The sequence below is a fragment of the Triticum aestivum genome, chromosome 3B, assembly GCF_018294505.1.
Source record: "Triticum aestivum cultivar Chinese Spring chromosome 3B, IWGSC CS RefSeq v2.1, whole genome shotgun sequence".
In the NCBI taxonomy this organism is placed as follows: domain Eukaryota; kingdom Viridiplantae; phylum Streptophyta; class Magnoliopsida; order Poales; family Poaceae; genus Triticum; species Triticum aestivum.
Window position 1 is genome coordinate 12,471,847 of NC_057801.1, and position 13,641 is coordinate 12,485,487.

A 13,641-nucleotide genomic window follows, 5' to 3' on the forward strand; every position below is an offset into this window, starting at 1 on the left:
CAGAGCGTGTTTGGTTCACGACCTGGGCTCTCTGCCTGGGGAAAATAGGTGCCTGGCCCGTGCCTGAGAAGCGATCGAGTTTTGCCTGGCCAGGCTGCCTGAGCCGAAAGGCGTTTGGTTCGTTCCTGGGCCTGAACGATTATTAAACTACTATGTGTCAGGTCCTCAATTCTTTAACTACCACCAGCCTCTTGTTTTTACTCGCCAGGCTCCTCGATTTTTGTGCCCAGGCGTTTGTTCCAGGTCGCCTGGATCAGGCTAAGGCCCTCTTTGATTTGCATGATTTTCAGAATGTAGGAATAGGAAAAACACATGATTTGAGTGGCATGTCCATTTTAATTTTAATCCTATAGGATTAACATAGAGTGTTTGATGCCATAGGAAAAACAAAGGAATTGTAAAAGGAGGTTGGAGTGGATGCTTGATTTCCAGTGAAATGTAGTACACTTGATTCCATAGGAAAAAAATCCTATAAGATTCAATCATTTGAATCAAATGACAAACGTAGGAAAAAATCCTAAGGATTCTAACCCTCCAAAACTCCTATGTAATCGAAAGTGCTAATCTGAGCTCGAGCTCAAATGCTCACTATATCCTACTCGTCCACTACCAACAAGATTCGCACTGCCCTGTGTATAGTCATCTGTATTCTGAATAGTATATCTAGCCTATTTCCTGGCCAGGGCCCACCCATCTACCGCACTTAATAGCATGCTCGCCATCCCACCCCAACTGGCTCAGACGGTCGTGCCACTTATGGGCCACGGCTCAGCCAAACTGGTACTAACGGGAGCCGTCCAACCCACCTACTCCATTTACTGCTGGTCACCAGCCACGTCTCCATCCTCCTGCAGATCCTTCCTTCTCCTATCCTCTCCAACCACGCTGCAGAGAAACCATGACGGCGGCCATGACTTCTTCAGCTTCTTCCTCGCTCCAGCCGTTCAAAATTCAAACTTTGATACAAGATAGCGTCAGCAAAGGCACTGTACATTGAGTTGTTTGGTCTGTGTTCTACATGATCATTTGTAGGAAGCTTAGGCATGTGTTGCAACAGAGAAATTACAAGTTCAGTTCTACTCATACATTTGTATTTATAGTGCCGGAGAGAAAAAATACGAAGATACAGACTGATGGCATGGCAAATGCTTTACAGATAACTCTTATTACGGCCAGCACCGTCTGCTGCCCCCACTGAGCAGACCCGCGCCGTCATCATCACCTGCTTAATCAGCTGCTCATCAGCGCCATCGTGGGCTCGCGATCGTAGTAGTCCTTGACTTAGACCATGACCCTCTAGTGTTAATAGGCTGCATTTCAGCCATGCTTTCTGAACCAAATTAAATTCTAAATCATGAAAAGGTGAAAACAAAATTTGCAAAGACATGGGAACTGACCACACAGTCCTGAAGTACGTGGATCCTGTCAGTGAAGCCCCCCAAAACATTACCTTGTGCACCAATAGAAACCTTGGAAAATAGAGATGCATAATCTTAGTAAGCATATCAGCACTACCTCTTACAAAGCGAAAATGTGTTCAATCATGGCACCCTTTAACAGTTGATTACTCATTTGTATCAAGAGTCGGACTAAGAAAACAGTAGGTACGTTGGTGTGTAGACTGGAGTGTCATTTTCTTTTACAGGAGGTTAATTCATCATTAAGGAAAAGTGAATAACATTAATACTGCGCATGGGCCTAAGGAACATCCCAGAGAAAAAGGTTCCATCAACTTATAAGAATATTTCCAGATTGTCGAATAACAATCAGGAAAACAGAGGTTAAACCAACAGTTTATCAGAAGGTCAAGCAAGTATAAGCATATTTATCACAGTAGTTCCTTTCGCGAAGAAATGTCATATATGAATGAATATTATCCCGAGATACCGGTTATAGAAGTACAGGTAGAAGCATAGACCATGGACTAAGGAGATCACTTCATATAATACATCTTCACCAAAGTTTGTTCGAACTAACTCTACAACATTTTCAATGCAAGTCTCAATGAGAACCTGCGAAGGAAAAAAGAACACCTACATTATTGTTGGGATTAGGAGACTGTGGGAGCATAGTAATGTTGGGATCAGGGGTGTTATGTGACTAATGGGAGCGTAGTAATGTTGCAATTAGGTGTTCTTTGACAAATGGTCACACTTAAATCATATATATTACACTACTGTGAGAATATATGTAGATCTCTTGAGGGGGAAAGTACATGCTCCAAGAGAAATGCCGTTGAATAAGTAAATCAAAAGTTAAATACATGTTATGAATATTACCTCACAAAGCTCTCTTTTCACCAACAGTTCTTGCCGCCATTTAATCGGGTCCTTCATGCTATCAGATGCAACCTGTGTGTCTTATGAACCCTCATGTTCTTTGTCAACTACATTATCCAAGTTAACTGATGCCTCATCCTGAAACAAAAGAAGCAATTTTCTGGGGGCCTGTTTCTCTTCAAAGTACTTAAGAGTTAATAGAATAGGTAATTTTCCTTTGAAATAAGGGAAGACACGTTGTAATTCCGATAAATCAAATCAGTCACAGTCAGATAATGTGAGCCATGTGGGTGAAATATCTGCAGCAATGGGTGTCTCCCGTTCTGTTCCAGCAAAGAGCTCCAACATAAATAGTCTCATGTGAATATAACTAGCAATTAAAAGTAAGCACATCACAAGCTTGGAATTCCTTTTACCTTGTCAAATATGAGTTCCTTTAACTGCTTTATCAGCTCTTCAATTAAAACCTACAAATATTGAAAGTAAGCTATAAGCATTGTCTATTCAGACTACATGTAATGGCAGCTTAACATCTGGTTCAAGCAAACTATTGGTGCTGGCTAACCTCAGTAACAAGTTTGGTGTTATCAACAATGGATAGAAAACAAACAACGAACTGGAGGAAAAAAGACATGTTAGTTCAGTTGATGATTAATTGCTTGGAAGCATAAAACCATCCATAGTTTTTGTGCACTGGGAGAATGTTTGTATAGGTTAGAGCATAGAATTCACACAGTACGACGAAAAGTGCCTGCAGCTACCGGGCTCCATGGCTCTTGGTATTTGAAAATTTTGAAAAACACACTTTCGTTGCTAAAAAAAATCTTAAATAAAATACGTGAATACACACACATTCCTAAGGCCCGGTAAAAATCTGAAGAAGAAATACTTTGTATTTTGGGAAATACAAGAAAGTGAAATTTCTGACAGAAATGGCACCCCTTTTCTCCTATATACTGTCAGAAATTTGTTTTTTTTTCTTCTATAGCCCAAAACAAAACAAGATTTCTACCGAAACTGGCCACGGGTATTCAAAATGTGTATATGTATCCCCGGAAAAAAAATCACATTATTCTGAAACTTCAAAAGTACAAAATTCAAATGTTTAAGTATAGAGTAGTGGAGCTCGGGTGCTGAAATCCTTCTCTCCACAGTACAATCCTGTTCAAACACTAAAATATATTACATATATAGACATCACTTACAAGGCATACATAATCACTGAGAGCAAGCTTCATAATCTTCCCCTTCAAGCTTTTGATAATCTTCTTCCTATCCTGAAATGCATTACCGTGTTAAATGGCAAAAGCACATTGGAAATAAGCAAGAAGGAAAATACTACTTCAATATGCACCGTGAGGAGGCTCCAATGTGCTTTTGCCATTTAACAGGGTAAGCACGAAGGAAATAAGCAAACTTAGTCGGATTTACACATAGTTTGAGAGGATGAGTATTATGCACATTGGAAATAAGCAAGAAGGAAAATACTACTCAATATGCACCGTGAGGAGGCTTCAATGTGCTTTTGCCATTTAACACGGTAAGCAAGAAGGAAATAAGCAAACTTAGTCGAATTTACACATAGTTTGAGAGGATGAGTAGTGTGCACATTGGAAATAAGCAAGGAAAATACTAGTGAATATGCAGCACGCTCTAGATCCGCACAGCAGGGAACCGCTGGACCGTGCCGAACACCTCGCTCCTTGCGATGGCGATCGTTCTTGCCGGACCAGCCATCGCTGGCTTTCCAGGTGCGTTGTGTCTACCTACATTTACCTTGCTGCTGCATTCAGTTTCCCAAATTCATAGATTCAGTCTTTCAGTTCATATATTCCTAGGTTCATAGATTTGAAGATTCAATCTTTACAATCAGCAGTACTTCTAGATTCACATAATCAAAGAATCAATCTCTACAATCAGCAGTACTTCTAGATTCACATATTCAATGGATTTTCTAGGGAACGATCTGTCCACCGGGTTCCATTTTGGCCCACATCCATACTTTGACAAACTGTATTTCTTACTTGGCAGCAGAAGTATACTAAGGTCATCGCATGATCTTGCTGAAAGTCAGTACAACTTTCCAGTTTACCCAGTGGCTGGCCTTGCTGCTAGTTGCTGCAGTAAGGCACTCCTAGCATGACCTCTCTAAATTGACCAAGCAGACTGCAAATGAATCCTAGCGGTTCTAACTGTACTATTTCTTCAGTCATGCCAACATTTTTATTCAGAAAATCGCTCCATGTTCGATGGGGTAAAGTTGTTTGTTCACTAACCTCCGGTTTCATCCGGGCGCCCAAGGATTCCTCCTCCCCGTTGATAGCTCCGATGTCGGCGGGACCTCTCCCTTCCCTCCGCCGTGAAGATCTGCGCTTCACCGCTGTCTGCCGCCGCGTGCTGCTGCGGCGCCGTCGGCCCTGCCACAACTTGGCCACCAAACTCCCCCCAACCTCCTCAAGCAGAGCGGATCTGATTCATGGGAGAAAGGGGTCCTCTCAGTCAACCAAGCTGGTCCTCTACAAATGGAGACGCACCCGCCCAAAACCAAAAGATCAACATACCAGCCGATCTGCATCAGAAACTCCATGTCCATGGTGCCTCGCCGCCGGCGGTCCAGACCTCTATCCCGCACTCCTCAGCTACCAAATGACCCTTGGGGGAGAAGACACTCGCCCCTGCATCCAATTCGTCATAGTGCCCACGAGACGGAAAGCGAACTTTCCGATCCACGGATCAGACGGGGAGCGGCGATTCTGATCCACGGCTCACCTCGCCGCCGTTCACCTTCGCGTTAAACTAGCCATTCTATTCCATCTGCATGACCCACCACCTATCCTGTCGCGTACGTATTTCCCAACAGTACCCAATTTCTGGCAGCCGACAACCGCGCGAATAAAAATATGCTCGCGAGTAGTTACTCCACGTCCCTATGTAATTCCTTTAAATCAAAGGAGCCCTAATTGTGTGCCTGCATGTTGGCCAGGCTAATCACCTGCGTCATCAGTCCAGGCAAGGCTAACTGAGAAATCGCCAGGGCAGCAACCAAACAAGGTACAGGCAGCTTTCAGGCGAGGCACCTTTGTACCAGGACAGCAACCAAACGCACTCTCAATCCGGTAGACAGGTTCTCTCATGCGCCAGGTTTTTCCAAAGGAAACGGAACAAACTCACGCCCTCCAAACTAACCGAAACAGAATTTAATCAGAGAGCCAACGAGGCAGAGTAACAACTCTTTCTACAACCCTACACCTGGTAATAATCCTAAAGCTTTGCTACATGAAGATGTATACACATTTAGACTGGAAAAGATAAATGTGAGCATTCTGCAGTTCAGGAGTACAAAAAATAAAAAATGTGAGCGTTCTGTTAAGCACAACAGCAACCAGTCCACAACCGCAAGGCCAACAAAATTCCCCACCCTTCATGTTTTTTTTTCTGCCTGTCTCTCGATTCAATTCCGTATGGGAGCACCAAGAATTCCACCAAGGTTCTATAAACATCCGCACAAGGCCGTTCGACGCATCGCTACTAATTACACTCCCTGCAAGCTCAGGTAATCATCAACCCCCACCCAAAAGCAAGCTCCCTGGCCTCCAACAATGCTGGGACGCAATGCAGCAGTGAGAGGCCTCGAAGTCATGACAGCTACCAAAAATATCTCGGAAAGAATAGGCACGCCCTCTCACCTTGGCCCTGTGCGCACAACCCAGCTGCAGCAAAAATGCTCCCACAGGAGGCGGAAATGCCGGAGTTCTGAACACGCGGAGAGCCACTCGATCTGTGCAAAATGAGACACGCTCGACTGCCGGAAAGTGCACGCAGCCGCGCGGTTCAGTGCTGCTATTGCGCGCATGAGCTGTTGCTCGACTTCGATTCTTCCAGGATCCGGTCCATGTATCTGCGGAACTTCTCAGCTTGGGGCCCGGGTCTTACAATGTTGACGTTGCTCCACTGGGAGCATGGATCGCTGAACCATCTCTTTCTGCCTGTGCACCACGCTCCAGGAACAGGTCTGTGGCGCCACCGCTGGAGTATTTTCTCATCAATCTTGTCCAGCAGATACTCTTTCTCCCGGAACTTCCTAGCAAAGGGCACCCCGCTCTCCACAATCTCCTCATAATGTGTGATGTTCAGAAACCGGGGCTCCATCTGAGGCGGGTCGTCCCAGGCCACGTACCGCAAGTCGTTGTTCACCGTGAAGTTGCGGAAGTCCGAGTTGCACGCGACCGAGTGGAAATAACCTTCCAAAGGCAGCATCACGTTGGTGAAGTACATGAGAAGGGTTCGAGGGAGGTTCTCCCATCCGAAAATGCAGTACTCTATAAACCGCCGGTTTAGAATGACCCAAGGAGAACCTATCAGAAATGAATGGAGTACATATAAGGATGTAAAATAATTGCTCAAAAGGAAGGCCAGGGAAGTAGAAGCAGAGGTATAATAATAATACCTGTGAAGAATTTGAAACCATCTGGAGTTGCCCGTTTCTCTGTGGATTGGAAGAACTGATTCCTGCCAGCCAGGTATATCCCAGCATCTACTATCACTGGTTGCACTCTCTGAGACCTGCAACAATATATTGGTGAAACTAATACCAGTGCAGCTAAATTTTTGCTAAGTTCAGATAGTACATACTCTTTCCAACCAATATCACTAGTGTGATCGATGAAGTTGAGGTGCCTTGGCACAGACGAGAAGACATGAATCAGGTCTGCAGCAAGCGAAAACATAAAAGACCATAAATACCAGAAAAGTCAAGAACACCCAAGCTTCATTAACTACCATAAAGCTTCATCAGTTGAAACATATTCACACATGTGAAAAGGTAAAGTGTATACGTCAAACTTAAATAACTCCAGACTAGCAATAAGTAAGTTTTTCTGTTGAAACCATCTTAGCAACATATACGAAACCAAACAGAGATTAATAGTGTGGGTTCATTAGGACTTAGGAAAGAGAGAATAACACAAGTGGAGCAAGGTGTGAGGGAATATTACATATGCATGTTGGGGCTAGCATGTTACACACATTTTCAGCACGAAATGATACAAGAGATCTATCATATATGAAAAGACAAAATATATGATGAGGTCCAGGCAAGGATGACTGTAGTCTGTAGACATTCTACTTACTGTACTAAGTGAACAATAACAGGGTAAAATGTATTAACAAATACCAGATTATTATTATTATGATAAAGCAAGCGAACCCAAGAAAAAAATATGAAGTACATTATGGACAAGCTAGGGAAGAAGTATACGAGTGAGAGCGCGACAGCAGCACATAACTTCTAAATATCTAGTGAAATCTATGTGAGCTGATTTTCCTTTTAAGCGACTGTTGCATTTCCGCAATGACTTTGGAATTTCAGAGCAGGAAATCTGGAAACGAAGACGTGGGCACGTGACCACGTTGGGAGGAAGGAACACAAGAAGGGGACTCTCAGGACTCAATTAAGATGCAGTGTCTTTTGTCTGATCCATCAGTCATGTTTGCTTCAAATTTAAGGTTTCCTCATGCACAACTCATGGATTTTGGGATTAGGAAACACACAAGATTCATTTCTCAACTGAATGCTGATATTTTTTTTCCCTCCATTTTTTGTAATTCCTGCTTATTTATTCAATTTCACCAAAGACCCCCTTATTTGTTAGAAACAACTTCCCCTAGACAATCAGCATAAATGAAACATGAATGCACCTAGATGTTGTCAATTAGCATTTGGTCATATGCTCCGTATAAAAAGGGTGATTGCTACATGCCCGAAACAAAGCTACAGCTAGAGTGTTGCGTAGAGCTGACACGTTTGATGATCTTCAATATGAAGAGAAGAACGGAGATAGGTAATTCAGTGGGTTTGGGCTTGACAACAGGAAGCGGGAACACAGCAATTGACGAAAACAGGGTGCCAAACTATATTTAGTAGTGTATATATATTGTGGTACTATCTTCTTGTCAAGGGCAGCTTTCCTACCAGTGCCTAAAGACATTGTAAACAAGTACAAATACTCCGTTGTTACAAGTCTGCCAAACCTAACTATAGCAGCAGCAACATTCTTATTAGTCTATAGTAAGTATAACTATGCATCTACTACTAGTAGTAATTGCACAATGTGACAGCAAGCATTAAACAGCACTTAAAACAAAGCCAGCATCACAAGACAGATTTAATTCCGGGGGCTACAGCAACAGCCCAACCGAACTGCCGAAAATGTCCGTCTGCAGCTCGACAATTGAAGAAAGAAACGCCTCCCGAATCCCCAAAGTAAGGCACCCGTCAGATTTGTGCTACTAGATCCGGACAGCGCAGGAAGCTTCCGAAACTGATTGCGCCAGATTGGGGAGGAGGAGGAACATCCATTTGGAATCTTACCGTCCTGGGTGAGGAGCGGGTAATCGGCGGCGCTGAGCGTGACGAACCAGTCCCACTCGGCGTCGAGCCGGAGCAAGGCGGCGGCGGCGCGGAGCGTGGCGGCGAGGCCGGAGGAGCCCATGGGGGTGCCGGCGGCGGGGCGGCCGACGACGTCGACGTTCCCGAAGGCGGCGATTGCGGGCGCGGCCCGCGCGACGGCGGCGGCGAGCTCGAGGCGCTCGGCCTCGGGCGCGTCCGCGGAGAGGTGGAGCAGGTACTGGTTCCGGGGGTGGTAGACGGCGAGGAGCAGGCGCAGGAGCCCGCGGCCGTCCCCGCGGCCGCCCGAGAGCAGGTACGCGAAGGCGGGCGGCGCGGCGGCCCCGCGCCGCACGTAGCTGGGCGGCGGGAGGCGCGCGAAGAGCGCGGAGGAGGCCGAGTAGCCCGAGAGCGCGGAGAGGAAGAGCATGAGCGAGACGAAGGAGACGGACACCAGCGGCAGCAGCCACTTGTCCGCTGCCCCCATCGCCCGCTTCCCGCGCTATGAAGCGGCAGCAGCGGTGGGGAGCGAGGTGGCCGCGGGAGCGGAGGGGCGCGGGGCGCGTCAACGCCGAGGCGGGCGGCGCTGGGGGGACTCCGGCGGGGTGCTGGTGGGGGTCGCTGCTGCTAGGGTTTGGCGGCGAGATCGCATCGGGGGTGGGGAATGGCGGGCGAGATCGGGTGGCGCAGCGGCAGCTCGATCTCCTCTCCTCTCCCTCTCGCGTACGTTTCTCTCTCTCTCTCTCTCTCTCTTTGCCTGTGCCAGGCCTCGCGTACGGAGGTGGGAGAGAGAGCGTGAGGCGCCTGTCGCTATGTACCGGCGCCAACGCGAGCCGGACACGTCGACGCGGCCGCCGTAGCCCCCATGACATGCCGGCCCCGCACGCCCGGGCCCGCGCGTCAGCGGGGGCAGGGCCGACGGGCTGGGGGTCGCGTGGCGGCTGGGCAGAGGGAGCGGGGAGTTGTCGGATGGGGCGAGCGAACGGCGCTTGCTTCGGGCCCACGCGTCGCTGACGCGTGGGCCACCCCGGGGGTGCCGCCACCGCGCGGTAAAGAATCGGGGATCCCGTCGGGTGGGGGTGGGTAGGTGGTGGGGAGTAGAGGGATGGTATCCATCCACGGGCCGTGGCCCGCCGTGTCAGTGAGCGGCTCGGGAGGCTGTTATAGTCGTGGGCTCGGGCGCGAGTCAGCGAGGAGATCGAATTTTAATAATTTTAGTTTTTTTTTTGCGTGGGATGGGAGGGGAGGGGGTGCAAAACTTTAGCCGCTAGCGTTTGTCCCGCGCGCGCGCGTGCATTTGACGTAAGTACGTGCGTAAGTCTTTGCGTAATTAGTGTAACTATAAGACGACTTTGCGTGTGGTTGTTCCTCGGCCTAATGTGGCCGCTAAAGTACTCCTCCTCCTCCTCCTCCTCGGCGATCTCTTTCTCCCTTTCGACCGAACCGAAACTCTGGCCTTCTTTTCTTGCTCTTTTTGAATTGAGTCTCTATCTATCGCTTTGCTGCGTGACATCACGGTAGCTGCAACGACCCCTGCCAACCATACCATCTTGGATGATGAACCCGTCACGCTCGAAGCTCCGCTGGATCCTTTCCCTCCCCTCGCGCAAAGCCGGCGGCTAGGGTAAAGTTCTCCTCCTCCCCTCCTTCAAGGTTTGTCGTCAGGTCAGCCTGCGGGTTCTTCTTTCCTCTGCTCGCCGTTTCCGACGACCCGTGATGAGGAGGAGAAATCTGGTGCCTCAGCCCTGGCTAGTGCTTTACATTATGTTTTGTAGTCATCGCGGGGTCGGTGCTCGATCGGATGGCGGCACTTCATCGCCGAGTTGGTCTTTGACCCTTCTCAAATTCGTCAGTCAAGGCGGAGTCGACGGAGCTCCGGTGTAGATTCCTTCCATCTTCATGGGATGACGACGTTAGGGTTTCTCACCGTGCGTGCACGGTCATGAGATCTGGTGTCGGATGCTTTGGATCAATTCAAGAGTTCAACGGCGACAACTTTGGCTCCAGGGCGCTAGTCCCTAGCGGCACGTGCAGGAAGACTTCTCAACTATGATCAATAAAATCAGACCGGCTCCAGTATGGAAGCAGCCACAAAGGTGCGCCAGCAGCTTGCTATTGGAGCATTAGCAGTAGTGGTCGCTCAATGGTCTAGGAACCTCGAAGTAGTTTATTATATTTGTGCTGACTTATATTTCGACGAACTTTTATAATTGATTGCTTATTTCTTAAGAAAGAAAAACCCGGCATGCTTAGTTCTGAATTTCCTTTTTTGCTTTTCTTTTTCGAGCAACCGAGATAGGACCTCGCCCTTTTTCTTCCTCTTTTCAAATTGAGTCTTTATCGCTTTGCTGCGAGCTGTTGTGTGACGTCAGGTTAGCTGAAAACGACCCCTGCCAAGCATCCCATCTTGGATGAACCCATCACACTCAAAGCTGTTGGAAATATGCCCTAGAGGCAATAATAAAAGGATTATTATTATATTTTCTTGTTCATGATAATTGTCTTTTGTTCATGCTATAACTATATTATCCGGAAATCGTAATACACGTGTGAATACATAGACCATAACATGTCCCTAGTGAGCCTCTAGTTGACTAGCTCGTTGGTCAATAGATAGTCATGGTTTCCTGACTATGGACATTAGATGTCATTGACAACGGGATCACATCATTAGGAGAATGATGTGATGGACAAGACCCAATCCTAAGCATAGCACAAGATCGTGTAGTTCGTTTTGCTAGAGCTTTTCCAATGTCAAGTATCTCTTCCTTAGACCATGAGATCGTGTAACTCCCGGATACCGTAGGAGTGCTTTGGGTGTACCAAACGTCACAACGTAACTGGGTGACAATAAAGATGCACTACAAGTATCTCCGAAAGTGTCTGTTGGGTTGACACGGATCGAGACTGGGATTTGTCACTCCGTATGACAGAGAGGTATCACTGGGCCCACTCGGTAGTGCATCATCATAATGAGCTCAAAGTGACCAAGTGTTTGGTCATGGGATCATGCATTACGGTACGAGTAAAGTGACTTGCCGGTAACGAGACTAACGAGGTATTGGGATACCGACGATCGAGTCTCGGGCAAGTAACATACCGTCTGACAAAGGGAATTGCATACGGGGTTGATTGAATCCTCGACATCGTGGTTCATCCGATGACATCATCGAGGAGCATGTGGGAGCCAACATGAGTATGCAGATCCCGCTGTTGGTTATTGACCGGAGAGCCGTCTCAGTCATGTCTGCATGTCTCCCGAACCCGTAGGGTCTACACACTTAAGGTTCGGCGACGCTAGGGTTATCAGGAAGACTTGTATGTGATTACCGAAAGTTGTTCGGAGTCCCGGATGGGATCCCGGACGTCACGAGGAGTTCTGGAATGGTCCGGAGGTAAAGATTTATATATGGGAAGTTGTCATACGGACACCGAAAGGTTTCAGGGGCATATCGGTATTGTACCGGGGCCACCGGAAGGGTTCCGGGGGTCCACCGGGAGGGGCCACCCCTCCCGGGGGGTAACATGGGCCGCGTGGGGCAGGAGCCAGCCCCTGGAGGGCTGGGCGCCCCCCCCTTGGGCCCATGTGCCTAGGGTTGGGGGGGAACCCTAGAGGGGGCGCCCCCTTGCTTGGGGGGCAAGTCCCCCCTCCCTGGCCGCCGCCCCCCCCTCTAGATCCCATCTAGAGTGGCCGGCCCCCCTTGCCCCTTCCCCTATAAATAGAGGGGTGAGGGGAGGGCTGAACACCCAAGCCAAGGCGCAGCCCCTCCCCTCCCCCAACACCTCTCCTCCTCCGTCGTGTGCTTGGCGAAGCCCTGTCGGAGTATTGCCTCATCACGCTGTCGTGCTGCTGCTGGAGCCTTCTTCCTCAACCTCTCCTTCCCCCTTGCTGGATCAAGAAGGAGGAGACGTCGCCCGTACCGTACGTGTGTTGAACGCGGAGGTGTTGTCCGTTCAGCACTTGGTCATCGGTGATCTGAATCACGGCGAGTACGACTCCATCATCACCGTTCCCTCGAACGCTTCCGTACGCGATCTACAAGTGATATGTAGATGCAAACTCACTCCCTTGACTCGTTGCTTAGTTGAACTCATAGATGGATTTTGGTGAAACCGTAGGAAAATTTTAATTTTCTGCAACGTTCCCCAACAAAAGCTCCCCTGGATCTTTGTCCTCCCCTCACGCAAAGACGACGAGGGTAAAGTTCTCTTCCCCTTCTGCACCGACCAGCACATGAATTCTTTTCGATCTTCGATCCTTCACGAATTTGTTCGTCAAGATGGAGTCGATGGAGCTTCAAAGTAGGCTAGAGTTCCTTGTTGTGTGTGCGTCATGATGAGATATACTGTTAGGCACTTGTCAGCTGTTATCGACAAAGTCAGGACGGCTCCGATATGAGAGCGGCAACAGGGACGTTTTGTCAACGAAGACGGCACATGCTCTCCGTAGAGGGGCACGGTTTCTAATTGGATGGTTCCTGTTGCAGATAGGAAGGGCAACCGAGACGAATGCAATTAACACATCTCCACGTAGTAGTGTAGGCCGCGTATCCATCCAGTCTGGAATCAACGTCACCGAATCACGGCTTGTTGTTTTGCGCGGGGGCAACGGCTACTCCACTCCACTCCACTCGCAGACTCCAGAACTAGCTAGTAGCTAGCTGGTGAGTCAGCCTGTCGTGACCAGTGACCACGACGATGCTACTACTCGTTCACGGGTCGCCCGCCACATGGACCACGACGTGGATCCGATCTTCCTTTTTTTTTAGGGGTGGGTCCGATCTCTTTATTATTATTTTATTTTGAGAAATGTTTTTTGAGAAGATTGAGAAATTTTAATGTTCGAACCTGTCGTCCGCTTCGGATGCGACGGCCCAGCGTGACAAGGCGTCCAGACGACCGGCCCAGCGGCGGCGGCCCAGGTCGCCGATGGCAACGCTCGCTCTCTCTCTCTCTCTCTCCCCATCCCGTGCCATG

At 48.4% G+C, this 13,641-nt stretch overlaps 2 protein-coding genes across 5 annotated transcripts; both read right to left on the reverse strand.

Annotated features, from left to right (window-relative positions):
- Nucleotides 1–983: 983 nt before the first annotated feature.
- Nucleotides 984–2,836, reverse strand: LOC123068244 (uncharacterized). The gene is made up of 3 exons (XM_044490755.1): nt 2,280–2,836; nt 1,398–1,469; nt 984–1,330 (listed from the first exon to the last, which is right to left on the reverse strand). Exons 1-3 carry the CDS (start codon nt 2,334–2,336, stop codon nt 1,151–1,153), a joined length of 309 nt encoding a protein of 102 aa, XP_044346690.1. The 5' UTR covers nt 2,337–2,836; the 3' UTR covers nt 984–1,150.
- A 498-nt stretch (nt 2,837–3,334) lies between these two features.
- Nucleotides 3,335–9,455, reverse strand: LOC123068243 (beta-glucuronosyltransferase GlcAT14A). 4 transcript variants are annotated; one of them, XR_006431627.1, is made up of 5 exons: nt 8,650–9,455; nt 6,727–6,987; nt 5,966–6,634; nt 3,634–3,653; nt 3,335–3,556 (listed from the first exon to the last, which is right to left on the reverse strand). XR_006431627.1 is itself a non-coding variant. In XM_044490754.1 (4 exons), exons 1-4 carry the CDS (start codon nt 9,149–9,151, stop codon nt 6,120–6,122), a joined length of 1,209 nt encoding a protein of 402 aa, XP_044346689.1. In that variant the 5' UTR covers nt 9,152–9,454; the 3' UTR covers nt 5,462–6,119. The 4 variants fall into 4 exon arrangements, 2 of the variants coding, with proteins under 2 accessions (XP_044346689.1, XP_044346688.1); XR_006431628.1 differs by lacking the exon at nt 3,634–3,653; XM_044490754.1 differs by lacking the exons at nt 3,335–3,556; nt 3,634–3,653 and having other exon boundaries at nt 5,462–6,634; nt 6,727–6,842; nt 6,912–6,987; nt 8,650–9,454.
- Between the last annotated feature and the right edge of the window lie 4,186 nt (nt 9,456–13,641).

Coding starts and splice junctions, on each gene's coding strand:
- LOC123068243 (XM_044490753.1), bottom strand. CDS start 9,151: ATGGGGGCAGCGGACAAGTGGCTGCTGCCGCTGGTGTCCGTCTCCTTC. Junction 6,988..8,649: donor CCCGCTCCTCACCCAGGACG/GTAAGATTCCAA, acceptor CGCTTGCTGCAG/ACCTGATTCATGTCTTCTCG. Junction 6,635..6,726: donor TGGTTTCAAATTCTTCACAG/GTATTATTATTA, acceptor CATTTCTGATAG/GTTCTCCTTGGGTCATTCTA.
- LOC123068244 (XM_044490755.1), bottom strand. CDS start 2,336: ATGAAGGACCCGATTAAATGGCGGCAAGAACTGTTGGTGAAAAGAGAG. Junction 1,470..2,279: donor TGAAAAGAGAGCTTTGTGAG/GTAATATTCATA, acceptor CTATTTTCCAAG/GTTTCTATTGGTGCACAAGG. Junction 1,331..1,397: donor ACGTACTTCAGGACTGTGTG/GTCAGTTCCCAT, acceptor AATTTGGTTCAG/AAAGCATGGCTGAAATGCAG.